The 18351-nt window shown below is 51.9% G+C and overlaps 1 protein-coding gene and 1 pseudogene across 1 annotated transcript in view; both read left to right on the plus strand.

Moving 5' to 3' along the window:
- Positions 1-18351, plus strand: part of LOC147710220 (E3 ubiquitin-protein ligase TRIM39-like) — a 179270-nt gene that overhangs the window by 150070 nt on the left and 10849 nt on the right. Inside the window, exon 5 of the mRNA XM_086920900.1 lies at positions 2939-2988. Within this exon, the coding sequence (XP_086777026.1) occupies positions 2939-2988 (50 nt within the window). The remainder of the gene's footprint in view (positions 1-2938; positions 2989-18351) is intronic.
- LOC147710221 (uncharacterized) lies at positions 4157-5246 on the plus strand (annotated as a pseudogene).

Consider the following 18351-nt stretch of genomic DNA (forward strand, 5'->3'; position numbering starts at 1 on the left):
GAGTTGTGTCTTTAGGATGCGCAAGCCATCACATGATCTAGTTGAAGTAGCGCAGGTCCTTAGGGAGTGAGTGCATTTCCAGAGAAGGAGCGTACCTGTGAAGATTTGTTTATAAAGTTTAGGGGTTATGAGAGGGAGCGAGTTGGAGCGTTTCAGAGTTTAGCTATTTCCTACTCACAATAGTTGATATATTTGTTTTTTGTATGTAGGGCTTCGTGAGTGATACATGCTGTCTTGTAGATGCACCTTCCTTCGATTGGGAGCCAAGTGAGTCTTTTGAGAGCTGGAGAGATGTCAAACCATTTGGGGCCAGATTTTCGACCCACCAATTTGCGACTCGCAAATTGGGATGCACAACAGTGTCTCACACACTGTTTGCAATTCCTAATGGGGTCGCAAATTGCATGCCTCATGGCAGGCGCAATTTACGACCCCATTAGGAATGGCTAGCACTCACTGGGATGGTGGCTCGGTGGCTTGCTGAGGTCAGCAGACCATGTTTGTGACTGCTTTCTTAATTAAGCAGGTTTTTTTTTAATGCATCCCATTTTCCTTAAAGGAACACGGGATGCATGTGAAAAAGAATAATGAAACTTTTCAGCTCTTAAAAAATATTTGCTCACGCACACACGTTTGTGAGTGGTTTGCCACCAACTTGAAGTAGGTGGTAAACTGCGAGTGTTTTGCGAAGGCAATTGCAGTTACAAAACATTCGTACATGGCATGGTAACTTGCTATTAGATAGGGACGGCCCTTCTTAATAGCGAGAGTTGCAAATGTTATTTTGTGAGTCAATGACTCGCAAAATAGCATTTGTACATGCCATTACCCTTTTTTTCATTTGCAAATAATAAAAAGCCTTACATGTATCCCAAACAATCTCGATCCTAGCTGATCCCATGTTTTTATCCAAGAAAACTTCCATTTACTTACTCAAACTAGCTAATGCTTCCTGATCATAAAGGACCGTGCGATCCAACCTCCATATTGAACCCGGTGAACCGTTCTCCAATTTTAATGACCGGGTGATAGCTGAGTGATCAGAAAGATGTACCCCGACATGGGCCACCTGAACCATACAATCAATCAGTCTAGAGTCAATCAAAAAATAATCAATGCGAGATCTATGACTATACTTTTTATTGTAGAATGTATAACCTGGTAGCTGGCCAGACCTCAATCTCCAGATATCACACAAACCTGTGTGAGCCATCATCACCTTAACTCTATTTGACATTTTAATGTTCACCATGGCTCTACTTTCTTCTGATCGATCTAACTTATGATCCAATACCGTATTAAGTTTAGCAACAGTTTGATAGAGGGGTTGCAAATGCAATTTGTCATTGATCCTGGATTCTAGCTCTAATTGTCTGAAATGCTTGGTGTTCCAGGGTTTACAGGGTGGTACTGGGAAGGATGTGCGATGTAGATGGAATCGAATTTGATGGTGGTCTGAAAAAGATGGATCGAATGGATACAAGCTTAGCCTTTATTGTGGGTTGGTTCATTATGGAGTTGCTTGAGATCCTTTATTTCCAGTAGGTTATTAAGGTTGTGTATTGTGGGGTTCCAGTAAAGATTGAAATCACCCAGGGGCACATCATTGGAGCCAGTTTGTGTAAGTTGAGTTATTAAGTCGGTAAGTTCCTCAGTATAGAGTGTGCGATCACCTGGTGGATGATAGATGATGTGAAGTTAGGTGGGAGTATTTCCTTAATTTTGATTTCTTCCCAAAGATATTTGAAGGTTGTGTAGTCCATGGTCTCTAGGGGGTTAAGTTGGATTTCCTTTTTGTGGATGATTACAAGCCCGCCCCCGATTTGCTCTGTTATATCCCTTCTGATGATGTAGTATCCAGGTGGAGTGAGCAGGTCTAGTATTGAGGTTGAATGATCATTAACAGTGTACAATGAAAATTCCTTTGGAACCAATGTCACTTAACAACCACCGTTAATCTTTTCCATTCTGCATTACATCCATACCAGTGCCAATATAGGAAACCCCCATAGTTATAAGTACAAACACATCATGATTGAAACTCTCAATTGTAAAAAAATATTCAAATTTGTTTCTTAATCAATATCAAAAAATGTTAAAAACACGACGATAAAAATGAATCTCATTGACAATCCCAAAGCAATTGTAAAATTATTTTAAAAAATCACAAAAGAGACATTATTAGGTGATTCATCTCGAAACATCCCAGATCTTTAATTCGTTAGAATCTATTGGCGACGTCGGGCTCGTATCAGTAAATCCCAACAAAACAGTCCCTCAAATTTAATCAAAAAAACCCTCATGAAGTTCCTCTGTCAGGAACGAAACGCGTTGGCTGATGTCTAACTGCATGTTTTACTAAGAAGAATAAAATATATTTAAAGGACTCCCTTTTTGAGCTTGTGGACTTCTTTTCCGTGGTGCACCTTCCATTATCAAAAGAACTTCTCTTCTGAATTCTTGTTGTAGAGAAATGTGATAAAGTTTACACTGGCAGTGGTTGGATGTGGCAGTGTTGTGTTGTGGGTTCTGGCAAGAATACACATGGAACCTAGTTAAGAAGGTATTTATTAATTATATACACTAGGTGCCCCCAGCAGCAAATGTCACCTGTTAGTAGCCCCCCTCTCACTGAGATAACCACAGCTTTTAGAAGACCCACGCTGTGGCACTCCATAGCATCACATGATGCACGCTGCTCTCACTGAGCCAACTGCCTTAGAACACCCACATCCTGTAATAAGATATTAAAGGTACATTGGGATATTGCTAGAGCATTGACTGTTGTGTATAAACAGTAACTCGCACTGAGCACTAGTCCACAGTCGCTGCTCTTACTACGGATTTATTTCAAATACAGGTCTTATGTGATGTTCATACTTTGTTGGTGTGACTTGTCTTACTCTTTAATACAAAGATGATGTGTTATTTATTACAGGTGTAATAATGTGAAGATCCAGTGCCCAGAGGTGGTGAAGAGTTATAAAGGTTAATATCACTGTGATGATTATTTCTGTATGTTAGTGTTCGTGAAAATGGGATGGGATGGTGTACAATGGTATGGCAAATTGCTTTTTCTAACAATGTTTTATATCATTACAATTTTGACAAACCTAATTTGGGTGCAAACTATTAGGGTTGGACAGAAAATGCACTTGATATACATGAATGGTAGAATGCACACCGCTAATAATCCATAAATGTAACTTTTGCTCAAAGGCAGGGTTTTAGTGTGCAACCCTGGTGCGTGCTCTGTCCAAAACAAGCTTATATACTTAGTACAGCTGGTGACCATGAGTGCACCTGTCCTAAGATGCACAACCATCAAGCGAAGGCCAAAATAATCAACAAAGCCAATCCAATTTAATTTGTTTAATTTTGATTTGTAATCATGTTACTCATTCTTCAATATTTTCTTCAGTCCTTATGTGAAACCATGATAATTCCAATATTCAAATGCATGAGAAATGCCATTCCAGGCCTGTTTCTTCCGCATGTAGCAATCCGTAATTCATCATAAGTAACAATGGTGGTGGAAACCCAATGCATTTCAGGCATTAGCCCACTTTCTTCTTGTTGCGTGTACTTTAGACTGCTTAAGTGCTTGTGTTTCTACTCTTGGTCCATATCCATACACACTTTGGGAGTGTTAGGTGTTTTAGATTCACCCTCTCTAGGCAAAGTTGCTCTAATTGCAGCAGAATACATAGATAACCATCTTGTGGAGAATAACATTTCTTTGTCCAAGGCACTCACCACCTTCTCAGTGTACCCATCCAGAGTGCCGTTTTTAGGTCTCGCCTAGCGAAAGCAGCGCTTGCGCTGCTCTCGCTATTGAGAGTACCTATTGGAATCGATTCTGCCAGGGCATTTGTGCACGCGTCTGCATGGGTAAACATGGCTGCTCTTGCCATTCGTCCATAGCAGACAGCATGCGCGTGTCCCTACGGACTGCGGACAGGCCGACGCCATCTTGCAAAGCAAGCTTTCGTTGTCATAGCAACGAAAATGCCGATGTAGCTTGCATGGTGGCATGCATATTTCTCTTGCTCAAGTTGCCCAAGCTGGATGGTGAGCAGGGGCATGCACATATGACCGCTTGCGGGCAGCCAGGGAGTGGTCGCAGGTCGAGGGGCATGCAGGCGAGGTGCCCTCTATGGGCATGGGGGCACCCGGAATCCTGCGGCTGACGGGGTGCTCTGTGGGCTCGGACTGCTTCTCCCTTCCGCGGATCTGATCTGTCTAGAGCCGTGCGACTGCCAACAGCACCAGCATATCTTGTGCACTAACCAGGGGCTTTGAACTGTGCCAAAGGACAGCAGCCTGCCCAGCCCCAAGGACACCCTCGCCTACAGCCTGAGGGGCAACTTCATCAGCGCCTTCGACCTGCCCCGCTTCAGCCGCCTGCAGAGGCTGGACCTGCAGTACAACCAGATACTCCACATCCACCCCAAGGCTTTCCAAAAGCTAGGCCACCTGGGGGAGCTCTACCTGGGCTACAACCTGCTGTTGAGCCTTGTCCCTGGAACCCTGGCACCCCTACATAAGCTCTGGATGCTGAACCTGAATGGCAACAAGCTGTGCGCGCTTGGTAAGGGCTGCCTTGGGAGCTTGGGGAGCCTGGTGAAACTGAGGCTGGACAGCAATGCGCTGCAGGGCCTGCAGGAGGCGCTCTTCTCGCCATTGGGGAACCTACTGTACCTGCACTTACAGAACAACCACCTTCACAGCCTGGGCAGGGGTGCTTTCTTGGGCCTGGGTCGACTGCTGCTACTTAACCTCTCAGGCGACAGGAAGGGTCGCTGCGGCACCCAGCCACCTTTCGCCCTCTGAGCCCCCTAGACACCCTGGTTTTCTCTGCCAAGCAACTACAGCACCTGGGGAGCCAGCTTTGGGAAGGGTCTCCCGCCTGGTGCTCAGTGACAATCGCCTGGCAGTGCTGGAGGACAATGCCTTTGAGGGTCTGCGGACCCTGAAAGAGCTGAGGCAACCTCCTGAATCACCTTCCCGGGACGCTCCTGTGGCCGCTGCCCAACCTGGAGGTGCTGAATTTGAGCCGCAACCTGTTGTCCAGCATACACCCGGTGGCCTTTAGTGGGCTGCCTGCACTGGGGGAACTGAGGCTGTTGGGCAACTTGCTGACTGCCCTCCCTGGCCAGGCCTTTGCTTCTGACTCTGCACTCCACCGCTTGGTCTTGGATGACAACCGCTGGACCTGTGACTTGATTTTGAAAAGAAGTCCATAATTATGTAGAAGGTAATTAATATTTAAACTGCTAGGTGTTAAGGACATGTTGAACACGCAATCAGCACCAGCGCTTGGGTATTGGGGAAGTGTCCAGCACGCTCTAGTTTGCACCCACAAGGGAAGCACTGGCACTCCCCCTGCCGGTCCCCCACCACATTCCCCCAACAGGGATGGCAGCTGCCACCCCATTCCCCTTCCCGATAACTACATCAGTGCGCGTATAGAGCACAAACCTCATCATAAGGAGCCAGGAGTAACTGGAAGCAACTTGCTTCTAGCGCATGATGGGTCCAGGACCATATTAAGGTTTTTATACGTCATTACAGTGACTGTCACCCAACAGCTAATTTTCACTGCGGCAAGCATAGATGCCCTGTGCAACAAGCATTGGCATAGCCAATAGGTCTTCCCTTTGGGACCTTATAAGTGTTTAGTTATCCAGCACAATATCCTTGGTGCAACAACATCAACTGTTGCATGGCTAAACACTTATAAAGTCCCAAAGGCGAGACCTCTTGGCTATGCCAATGCTTGGTTTTTTAAAATCTATTCCCTCCATGCTATTGGGAAACCTTTTCTTCAACATCTCAAGCGTGTCCAAACAGCCATGGCACACACAAAAAGGTAAAGTTGGGCGATATTATGGACTAGTCTGAACAGTGCAATATAAACCCAATAACAACAACTCTATATAATCTAAGAGTTGAGCCCCAACATAAGGGTACAGTTCCTTTGAAAGTGAGCAGCCAAGGGGGGGTGGCCCAGCCTCATTCGGCCGTGAACAGGCACTGGCGGGCTTGTCCTTGGCTCGGGCTAGGCCTGAGTGCTTCCCCCGCTGCAGGAGGTTTGAGAGCGCTATATGCATGTTGACCAGGCTCCTCCCACACACTCCGCGCCTCCTGGCACGCTGTAATATGGGACTGCGAGTCCCCGCTGTCTGCCACCCTCCAGCTGACCAACAAATTTCTGAGAGATCATTTCACATTAAGAAAGTACAGGTAGGGGGAGGAGCCAAGCGTGTGACCAAGATGGGCGCGTGAAGGCTTGGCTCTGGAGACTCCGTCCCTCCGTCGAGCCTATCCTGCATTAATCCTGATGCCCGAACCCTACAATCGGTATGGGAAAAGAAGCAGGTCCCCCTGGTGAAATTTGGGATGGAATCGAGCATTCCTACCCATCGCAACGTCGTCTGGAGTTTTGGAGGCCTACACCCCATCTCATCCAGTGACCATGGTGCTTCGTACACCCGGACTCTAGTTGAACAACAGCGGATCTTTTAACCGGAAGTTGCGGTCCACAACCGAAACCAAAACTCATCTGCTGAAGATGCGATGAACTCTGGCGAACGTTTGGAGAAGATAATTGGGAGCTGCCCTCCGAGGTGGGCTTGAGTGTTGGTGGTGGAGCCACAGTGGTGCCCTGGGGTGCTGACCAGGTTCTCTCGGCTAGGTGTGAACACTAGGATGGCGTCGAAGCCGGAAACCGAGAAGCCTCAATCGAGGTCAGGGCGAGGGCTGAAAAATGTGCAGACTCACAAGATAGATCGATACGTTCAGTCCAAGGGGTCGCCCTCAGAGCAGAGGAAGACCCCAACGCACGGAGGGGACCCACTAAGCGAACCGGTCGAGCCGACAATGACAGATCTCTTTGCGGCAATAAACAACATCCAAGCCGCCATGGTCGGGAAAATGGACGCACTGGACGCTAAATTAGATTCTGTGAAGTTGGAAGTCAACTTATTGCAGGCTGATCACGCCAAAACCAGCGAAAAGGTCAAGTTCCTTGACCTAAAGACTTCCAGCTTGGTGAATGATGTGGCGGAGTTGCAACGGGAAGTACGGGATCTACAGGCGGCATGGGAAGATCCCCGCCGAAAGCTGGATGACTAAGAAGGGTGCAAACAGTGAAATAATGTACTTATCCTTGGTGTACCGGAGAAAGCAGAAGGCCAAACACCCGATCTATTTGTGGAAGATATTGTGCTCAACCATCTGAAGCCAAGGGGCCTCAGTTGAATTTATCAAAATGGATAGGACACTTGTAACCACTTATTCCAAGAGATATATTGAAAAACCCTCATAAACGTTGTGTATAACGAGAAGCGGTATATCTTGTTCTCCGCCCCACACAAACGTTATGGCAACAGTCATTGGGTTTTATCAATCAGTATCTTGCCAGCCTCACCCGAGGCAATCTCTGGTTTTATCGTGGCAGTATCCAGAGAAAATGTGGAGTTACCCCACTGAAGCTGAGAAACAAGGTTAAAAAAGTTTCCAGACGATTACAAGCTTTATTCAGATCGCTGGACCCTTAGTTAAAAATTGTTAAGGGTATGCTCTGGGGATATTTACGAATCCTTAGCATAGGTCATTAGGACAGAAAAAACGTCAACATGTTTCTGCTCTCTTGGCCCGTGGGTCTAAGAGCATTCGTCAGGACATATAACAAAAAACATACAATAAAAGGCTACTATCACTATTTGTGACGTAAATGGGTCAATACCGGGCGGGAGTCAGGACGGGAGGCAGAGCCAGCACAAGACACGGAACACGCTTCCTAACGCGGCCTGGGACATAGTCCACACCTCCTGATGGGACCTGGGTAAAAATTGCCTCAAGGTTCATTCCATTGTACACCTAATATAGAGGTGACTATTAAGAACCTTCATGGGTAAGACTATCAAGTTGTATTGACCCATTTACGTCACAAATAGTGATAGTAGCCTTTTATTGTATGTTTTTTGTTATATGTCCTGACGAATGCTCTTAGACCCACGGGCCAAGAGAGCAGAAACATGTTGACGTTTTTTCTGTCCTAATGACCTATGCTAAGGATTCCTAAATATCCCCAGAGCATACCCTTAACAATTTTTAACTAAGGGTCCAGCGATCTGAATAAAACTTGTAATCGTCTGGAAACTTTTTTAACCTTTTTTCTCAGCTTCAGTGGGGTAACTCCACATTTTCTCTGGATACTGCCACGATAAAACCAGAGATTGCCTCGGGTGAGGCTGGCAAGATACTGATTGATAAAACCCAATGACTGTTGCCATAACGTTTGTGTGGGGCGGAGAACAAGATATACCGCTTCTCGTTATACACAACGTCTATGAGGGTTTTTCAATATATCTCTTGGAATAAGTGGTTACAAGTGTCCTATCCATTTTGATAAATTCAACTGAGTTCTGGGGAACAGATAGGGCAGCCATTCCTCTTCCCTCATTTTGATAAAATACTCGCCAAGGGGCCTCAGCAATTTTTTCACAATCGAACAGGCACATAGGGTGCCAGGAGGTCAGCCAAAACCAGGAGCACCACCCCGCCCGATGATAGCCAGGGTGCTGAACTTCCGAGACAGGGATGTGATTCTACAATCTTCATGCTCCACGGGCCCGCTGCATTATGAAAACACTACGCTCTCCTTCTTTCCAGACTTTACGCAGGCCGTGCAGAAAATGAGACCGAGTTTTCTCCCGGTAAAGAGGAAACTAAGAGACCAGGGACTGAGATACTCGATGCTCTTTCCGGCGAAACTGCAAGTGGAAGTGGATGGCAAGGCCTGGTTCTTTGATAACCCGGAGGTGGTGTGATTTTGGGCGGACAGCATAGCGTCGGAACATCCCGAAGAGCACCAGCACGCTGCGGAGGAAAATGGACAGGGATGAGGAAGGTGTCAACGACAATGGTGTTTTATTTGTGGACTTGGGTAGTGGACTAATGTAGCGTTCAGGGGGACTTTGCAGATGTGTATAATTCGGGAATAATGCTGTGGAGGGGGAGGGAGGGGCTGGGCATCGGGTTCCTCCCCGTTACTACCATTAGTTCCTTAGATTAGTGGGGGGCGACAGGCACACTCCGAGTTGTAGTGGGGCTCAGGTCTGATGCAGGGGTGCAGGGTGGTGGGGTGGGGTTGGGGTTTGGGGACATTGTTTTTGGTTTTCGCTTAATTTCTCTGAAATCATTGAATAATTGTGTATGTTCACGTCGGGTGTTTACTGTCATGGGAATTGGGTAAATGTCGCAAGAACGGAAAGGATTGGGGATGAAGATACTGAGCTGGAATGTTAATGGGCTGGGCGACAGGCTCAAGCAGGGGATGGCGAATCAGTTCATACGAAGGCACTCCCCGGACGTGGTATTGTTGCAAGAAACACACCGGATTGGCAATAGATGTATGGCACTGCATAAGGGAGGATGTAAGTTAGTGGCACACGCAGGGTTTACCACAGGTTCAAGGGGTGTTGGAATATTGTTAAAAAACTCCTTCCCCTTTGAGATTTGATCGACATGAGTGGACCAGAGAGGCAGGTATGTGGGTGTTTCCATTCAGTTGGAGAGTAGGACACTTACATTCTTGTCGGCGTATCTCCCGCCTGGCCTGCAATCTGACACCTTCCGCGACCTGGGCGCCGTCTTTCTCACGCTCCCCCTTGGCCCCCTCGTCATTGGGGGTGACTTCAACGCAGTGTTAGATGGGGAGCTTGATCGACACCCAGGGAGGGTTCTCCGTCAGTCCCAGCGGTGGCTCCCAGAATTTTTAGAAACATTGGGTCTGGTAGATAGCTGGAGGACACGAAACCACACGCAGAAGCAATTCACTCATGTCTCTGCCGCGCATAGTAGCATGTCAAGGTTAGATTATATTCTTATACCAGCCTCGGAAGCAGGGACCATCAGGGAAACCGGGTTCATGAGCAGAGGTATATCTGATCATTCCCCCATGTGGTTGCGGCTAGACAATGGTGGTCCGTCGGCGGGTAGAGTTGCCCTCATTAACGCGTGGTATCTCAAGGACCCGTGCGTGAAAAAGGAGACTGTACGCCTCTCACACCAATATTTTAATGAAAACGTTGGCAGTGTAAGTTCGGCAGGGATACTTTGGCAGGTCTACAAACCAGTTATCAGAGGTGAGGTTCTGTCCCTGGTAGCGAGGAATAAAAGGAAACATCAGGCAGATATTGTTAGATTGGAGACAGAGGTGATGTCCTGAGAGAAAGAAATATCTGAGTCGCCTAATCAGAACGGTCTCCATCGCTTGAAGCTCAGTCAGGATGTGTTAGACGGACCGGGAGGGTCGGCCGAGGATAAGGGGAGAGGTCTCCGGGGAGAGCCGTCTCCAGCGATCGTACAGACAAGTAACTTCCCCCCCACAGACGGACACCACACAAGGGTAAAGTTCAACGAGACTTTATAGGCAATTCTTTAAGGTTACGATGGAATGGTACAAGGAGGTCTGGACTCAGGGGTCCCCTCGGTTCTGGTCTCTGGCTTGGGAAAAGGGTAGCGGGACAGTCTTGTTACCAAAAGATGAAACTAGCTCTCAATCCTCGAGCTCGGCGTTCTAGATGATCGGGTCGCGGCGGAGCCAGCAGGTCCCGAGATGGACGAAGGAAACGACGGTCCGCGGCGGAGCCAGCAGGTCCCGATGAAGATGGTGAATGCAAACGGTCCGCGGCCACGCCAGCAGGTCCCGACGACGATGAAGGATATGAAGGTTACGAAGGTTGCGGCAGCGCCAGCAGGCAAGACGATGGTGCACGAGACAGAGCTATGGCAGCGCCAGTAGTCCGTCAAGGATGAGTTCTTCTCTGCGTCTCTCGACTCCAAGATACAACTGCCTTCCTGCTCTGGAGCTGCCCCAGTTATAGGGCTGGTGTTCTTTGATGTCCGGACCCTCGCACTTGGAGGTCGGGAGGTCCGGGATGAGGGAGTTCAGACACCCAGCAGGGGGGTGGAGCCGGCGCCCGGGGAGGCGATGGCCGAGCGGCACCTGGCGGGGAGAGCCATCGACACCTCTTTCCCCCAGTGACTTGCCAAGTAGCCCGCTCACCTCCTGGGTGGATGGTGGTGCCGGGATGTCTGAGACCTGGCCAGGCCCAGGGTTGAGGTCGATCTGGGGCCAGGCGGCCTCGTGGTGGAGTGTCCAAGATGGCGCCCAGGATGGGCGCGCAGGCCGGCGGTGAATCAGGCCCACGAGGTCGACGTGTTCGAGGGTAGGGGTCCCGGAGGGGACGGAGGACGTGTAATGGTGGTGTGTGGTACCTGCGTGACCGGGCTCGGGCCTGGTCGGGCCGGGGGAGAGTGGCCCTTCATGTGGCCTGTCCAACATGCGTCCCCCCCAGCTGAAGGCGGGGAGAGTCACCCATCCTCTTGGGGACTCTCCTCGTCGAGGCGGAAGAACCGGGACAGGCCATCCGCGTTGGCGTGATCTGGCCCGGGCCGATGTTCAACTGTGAAGTCCATCCCTTGGAGGGAGATGGACCAACGTAGTAGCTTCGGGTTTTCTCCCCGCATCTGCATCAGCCACTGCAGGGGTCGGTGGTCGGTCTGCACCCGGAAGTGTGTGCCAAAGTGGTAGGGCCGGAGTTTCTTGAGGGCCCATACCACGGCGAAGGCCTCCCTCTCAATGGTGCTCCAGCGTTGTTCTCGTGGTAGGAGTCGCCTGCTGATGAAGGCCACTGGCTGATCAAGGCCTTCGGTGTTCACTTGAGACAGGACTGCCCCGATGCCATGGTCGGAGGCATCCGTCTGGACGACGAACTCCCAGCTGTAGTCGGGGGCCTGGAGCACAGGGGCGGAACACATGGCGGTTTTCAATTGTTCGAATGCTGTTTGACACTCTGGGGTCCAGTTGACTTCCTTGGGTTGATTTTTTGACGTGAGTTCCGTGAGGGGACCCACTATAGTACCATAGTCTTTCACGAACCTTCGGTAGTAGCCCGTGAGGCCCAGGAAGGCTCGTACCTCGGTCTGGGTGATGGGGGGCTGCCAGGACTGGATGGCGGCAATTTTGAGCTGCAGAGGGGCCACCAGGCCGCTCCCCACCTGGTGTCCGAGGTAGGTTACAGACCCTTGACCAATTTGACATTTGCTGGCCTTGATCGTGAGGCCAGCTCGCTGAAGGGCTTGTAGCACGGCTCGGAGGTGGTGGAGGTGCTCGGTCCAATGGTGGCTGTATACAGCGATGTCATCTAGGTAGGCGGCGCTGAACCCTTCGAGCCCCGCCAGGACTTGATTGACGAGCCGCTGAAAGGTTGCTGGGGCATTCTTCATGCCAAAGGGCATGACCTTGAAATGGTAATGGCCATCGGGGGTGGAAAAGGCAGAACGTTCTTGGGCCCGGGGTGTGAGGCCGATTTGCCAGTAGCCCGCCGTCAGGTCGAAAATACTGAGGTAGCGGGCAGCTCCCATGCGGTCGATTAGTTCATCTGCCCGGGGGATGGGATGTGCGTCTGTTCTGGTGACCGCATTTAAGCCCCGGTAGTCGACGCAGAACCGGAGTTCCGGCGTGGTGCCAGGGGCGGCTGCTTTGGGGACCAGTACTACAGGACTGGCCCAGGGGCTATCTGAGGGCTCGATGACCCCGAGCGTGAGCATTCTTGCTACCTCTTCCTGGATGCAGGCCCGTACCCGATCTGGCACGCGGTAGGCCCGGTGGCGGATAGGGGGGCTGTCCCCTGTGTCCACATCGTGCACACACCAGGAAGTGACACCTGGGGCGAGGGAGAACAGGCTGGCGAACTGTGACAGGAGGACTCGACACTCCTGGTGTTGCTCTCGGGTGAGGGCCTCCGAGAGTCGGACCCCATCCACGGAGCCGTCTTTCTCCTGAGTCCGTAGAAGGTCAGGGAGGGGCTCGGAGTCCTCTTCAGCCCCATTGTCTGTGGCCATCAGGAGGCTGAGTTCTGAACGCACAAAGTGGGGTTTCAGTCTGTTAGCGTGGAGGACCCGGAGGGGGTTCCGGGGAGATTCCATGTCGATGAGATAGGTGGCAGGACCCTTGCGCTCGACTACTTTGAAGGGCCCTGTCCACTTGTCTTGCAGGGCGCAGGGTTCGGTGGGGGACATCACCCATACCTGTTGCCCAGGTTCAAATTCGATGGAGGAGGCATTCCGGTCATACCACTTTTTCATGTCCTCTTGACTGGCCTCTAGGTTGGCTTTTGCCAGCTCTCTGAACCGCCGGGTCTGGTTGCGGAGGGTTAGGAGGTATCGGAAAACATCTGGTGGGTTCTTTAGAGGGGGCATCTCCCAGCCTTCCTTGACTAGGCTGAGCGGCCCCCGCACTGGGTGTCCATATAGTAGTTCAAACGGGCTGAAGCCCAGGGACTTCTGGGGAACCTCTCGATAGGCGAAGAGGAGGCACGGCAGCAGCACGTCCCACTGGCGACGGAGGGGCTCTTCCAACCCCCCGATCATCCCTTTGAGTGTGCGGTTGAACCGCTCAACGAGTCCGTTTCCTTGAGGGTGATAGGGGGTCGTGAATCGGTAGGTAACCCCGCACTGTTGCCAGAGGGACTTCATATATTTAGAAATAAAGTTCGTGCCTCTGTCGCTGACGACTTCTCGGGGGAAGCCCACACGGGAGAAGATCCCCAACAGAGCCCGGCCGACTACCGGGGCTGTCACGGTTCGCAGGGGAACAGCCTCGGGGTAGCGGGTGGCGTGGTCCACTAGCACCAGGATGAATCGATGGCCTTGTTTGGTACGCGGGTCCAGGGGTCCCACGATGTCTATCCCGACCCTCTCGAACGGGGTGGTGACCACGGGAAAAGGTTGCAGGGGGGCTTTTAGTTTGCGGCCGCTCTTTCCACTGGCTTGGCACGTGGGGCAAGATCGGCAATGCTGGTGTACATCGTTCCTCATTTTGGGCCAGAAGAAGTGGGTCACCAGACGACTATAGGTTTTATCTTGACCCAGGTGTCCCGCCAGGGGGACATCGTGGGCCAGGTTTAGCAGAAAGTCTCTAAAACGGAGGGGCACCACCAGTACTCGGCTAGCCCCCAGCTCCGCGATTCTTTGCTCACTGTACAGCAGTTCATTGTCCCAGTAGACCCAGTGCGTTCCGGAGGTATCCCCTGCACTTTGGGCGAGCGCTTGTTGGCGGAGTCCCTCGAGGGAGGGACAGGTCTTCTGTTCTTGGCGAAATTGTTCTTGCGTGGGCCCCCCCTCTTGAGGCTACTGGTCGATGTTAGCGAGGTCTGGAGGTTGAGCTGGTTCTGGGGGGACGTCACGGTCGGTGGTTTCGGCTGGGGCGACCGGAGGCGGTGGCGCCGGCCATTCGGGTTCCTCTCGGCGGGGGTTGGCACGGGCGGCCATGGACCGGGTGGTGACGCACGCCCAGTCCGGGCTGCCTAACATCCCCAGGTGTTCTCTTCGTTCTACGGCTGCCCACGGAGAGCTTTCAAGGTCATTCCCCAGGCGGCAGTCTACGGGGGCATCGTCTCGGACCGTTACCTTTAACATGCCGGAGACCCCTCCCCATTCGAAGGGGACGCAGGCCATCCGACACAGACTTTCCGAGTTATCGGCTGAACGTACAGGGCAGAGAATGTTCGGTAGATATTGTTCTGGGGTCACCAGGTGACAGCGGACGGCTGTTACACTGGCCCCAGTGTCACGAAGGGCTTCGGCCCGGCGTCCATTGATGCTCACCCATTGGCTGTATTTCTGGGTGTTAGCGGGTAGGGGGACCCGCGGAACCATGTCTCTCCCCCCTAAGCAGGCTAGAGCCATGGCGGCTGGCTCCCATTCTTGGTGTTCCTGTTCATATTCCTCCTGTTCCTCTGAGATCTGTTCCTCCCCCAGAGCAGCAGCGGCTACTTGGCGGGGTCTTGGGCGCTGGTACTGGGGGCAGTTTGGGTCGTTTGCATAGTGTCCGACTCGTTGGCATCGATGGCACGTAACATTGGCTCGATATCCCGGTCGCGCCGGGGTGCTGCCCCGGTTGGCCGGGGGGGTGGTGCTGGTAGCGGGGGCGACCGGAACGTTGTCTCTTCCGCGTCCTTGGCCTCCTCCTCCTCCTCGGGGACGGTGTTGACCACTGTTGTTCCGGTTTTGTTCGTAGGACCCATTTCGGCCCACTCTGGTGATTTCCCACCGGTCAGCTTCGGCTGCGAGCTGCCGGGGATCCGTTAACTTGCTGTCGAGGAGGTGCTGGCGGAGTTCAATGAAGCAATTGTTCGACAGATGCTCCCAGACCATAAGATTGAACAGTTGTTCGTAGGTTGTGACCTTGCTTCCTTTGATCCAGCCTTCGAAGGCTCGGCTAAAGTAGTTTACATAGTCCACCCAAGTTGTACCCGGGATGCGGGTGCAGTCTCGGAACCTCTGACGGTACATCTCGGGTGTGAGGCCATAGCGGGTGAGGAGTGCAGCTTTCATATGGTCATAGGAGGTCATCTGGTGGTCCGGGAGTTGCAGCAGGGCGTCGCGGCCCTCATTGAGGAATCTCCCCCATAGACCGGCTCCCCAATCGCTTCTATCGATCCGGTGTGCAGTCATAGCGATTTCATAGGCCTTAAACCATTGCTGGATGTCGTCCTCTCGGAAGTACTCTCGAACGACATCCTTGGGGATGTGTACCTTTTTCTCTGTTGCCCCTGGGGTGTGGGGTTGCTCGGACACCCCTACTTCTTTATTCTGCTTGCGTAGGTCGATCTCAGCTAGTTTCCGCTCATGCTCATATGCCAGTTTCTTTTCCTCGAGCTCCCTTTGTCTCTGTTTCTCCTCTCTTTCTTCTCGGAGACGCAGGTGCTCTAAGTTGATTTTTTGTTCGGCCAATTTAAGTTCAATGTCCATTTTGAGCCGGGCCATTTCCAGCTCGTGTAGTCGGGTTTTCTCTCGTTCCTTGATCTCGTCTTGCGAGAGACCCGTTCTTCGCTCCTCAGGGGCCGTGGTGGTTTTTGCTGCGATGCTTTGATCCGAGGTTCCGGCAGCCCCGGTTTCTGCCCAAGATTCTAGGGCCTGCTTAAAATCGTCTTTGGTACTTAGTCCGGTGGTAGCGATACCTAGTTCGATGCAGAACTGCTTTAGTTCACGATGGCTGTACTCGTCCAATTTCTCCATCTGGAATTTCTCCGTTGATCCGCTTTCTTTAGTTGACATCGTGATTCGCCGTGGGGTGAGCTACTCTCTGTACGGTTATGCGGTGATTCGGATCGCGCCGCTGGCCACCAATGTTAGACGGACCGGGAGGGTCGGCCGAGGATAAGGGGAGAGGTCTCCGGGGAGAGCCGTCTCCAGCGATCGTACAGACAAGTAACTTCCCCCCCACAGACGGACACCACACAAGGGTAAAGTTCAACGAGACTTTATAGGCAATTCTTTAAGGTTACGATGGAATGGTACAAGGAGGTCTGGACTCAGGGGTCCCCTCGGTTCTGGTCTCTGGCTTGGGAAAAGGGTAGCGGGACAGTCTTGTTACCAAAAGATGAAACTAGCTCTCAATCCTCGAGCTCGGCGTTCTAGATGATCGGGTCGCGGCGGAGCCAGCAGGTCCCGAGATGGACGAAGGAAACGACGGTCCGCGGCGGAGCCAGCAGGTCCCGATGAAGATGGTGAATGCAAACGGTCCGCGGCCACGCCAGCAGGTCCCGACGACGATGAAGGATATGAAGGTTACGAAGGTTGCGGCAGCGCCAGCAGGCAAGACGATGGTGCACGAGACAGAGCTATGGCAGCGCCAGTAGTCCGTCAAGGATGAGTTCTTCTCTGCGTCTCTCGACTCCAAGATACAACTGCCTTCCTGCTCTGGAGCTGCCCCAGTTATAGGGCTGGTGTTCTTTGATGTCCGGACCCTCGCACTTGGAGGTCGGGAGGTCCGGGATGAGGGAGTTCAGACACCCAGCAGGGGGGTGGAGCCGGCGCCCGGGGAGGCGATGGCCGAGCGGCACCTGGCGGGGGAGAGCCATCGACACCTCTTTCCCCCAGTGACTTGCCAAGTAGCCCGCTCACCTCCTGGGTGGATGGTGGTGCCGGGATGTCTGAGACCTGGCCAGGCCCAGGGTTGAGGTCGATCTGGGGCCAGGCGGCCTCGTGGTGGAGTGTCCAAGATGGCGCCCAGGATGGGCGCGCAGGCCGGCGGTGAATCAGGCCCACGAGGTCGACGTGTTCGAGGGTAGGGGTCCCGGAGGGGACGGAGGATGTGTAATGGTGGTGTGTGGTACCTGCGTGACCGGGCTCGGGCCTGGTCGGGCCGGGGGAGAGTGGCCCTTCATGTGGCCTGTCCAACAGGATGATTATAAGAGCATGGCACGGGAGAAGGCAGTTGCTCAATACAATGATATACAGAGCAGGATCTATGAGCATGATGATAAAGCGGGGAAATTAATTGCTTGGCTTGAGAGGGGGGAGAGAGCCTCCAGGCTGGTGCCTGAGTTAATTGTCAGTGAAGCGTGCAGTGTTACTGATCCACAGGAGGTGGCGGAAGAGTTTGCCACATATTACAGGTGGGTGTACACTTCGGCGGCCTCTTACACCGAGGAAGAAAATAGTGCTATGATTAAAGATATAGCTATGCCGACTCTGTCTGACGAAGACAGGAAGTATTTAAACTCCCCTTTCACTGAAGACGAAATTGCGCAGGCCATAAGAGGCACGAAGTCCGGAAAAGCCACTGGCCCTAACGGGATACCGATTGAGTTGTACAAACTACATGCCCAGAGACTCGCGCCCTATATGCGTGCGATGTTTCTGGAGAGTAGGGAAAAGGGTGAACTCCCCTATGACCAACGAGTTGCTAACATAGTTGTCATTCATAAGCCAGGGAAATCCAAGACGCACTGCTCCTCATACAGGCCTATTTCTCTCCTTAATGCAGCGCCTAAAGTCCTCGCTAAATTGCTGGCTTTGAGGTTGGTTAAGGTGGTCTCCACTTTGATACACCCTGACCAGTCAGGATTTATGCCGCGCCGTAACACTGCGCTAAACCTGCGTCGGCTGCATGGGATCCTCGGTCGTTCGTCGACCTTGCAGGAGCCTGTGGTTTTGGTATCACTTGATGCCACCATGGCGTTTGTTCGCGGTGCTGGCAAAATTGGGTTTTGGGGAGGAATTCATAGAGTGGGTGAGACTTCTCTATGCTAAGCCCTTAGCAAGAGTGACGGTCAACAACCGTAAATCAGCTGACTTTTTATTACAGAGAGGCACGAGACAGGGGTGCCCCTTGTCCCCGTTGCTCTTTGCACTGGCGCTGGAACCTTTGGCGGCATGGGTCCGATGGGACCTAACAATACGCGGTCTGAGATGGACGTGGGAGTGGGAAGACAAGATCTCACTTTACGCAGATGATATTATGCTGTACCTCACCAGGCCCAGAGCGTC

This window comes from Lissotriton vulgaris, chromosome 5 (assembly GCF_964263255.1).
Source record: "Lissotriton vulgaris chromosome 5, aLisVul1.2, whole genome shotgun sequence".
NCBI lineage: Eukaryota > Metazoa > Chordata > Amphibia > Caudata > Salamandridae > Lissotriton > Lissotriton vulgaris.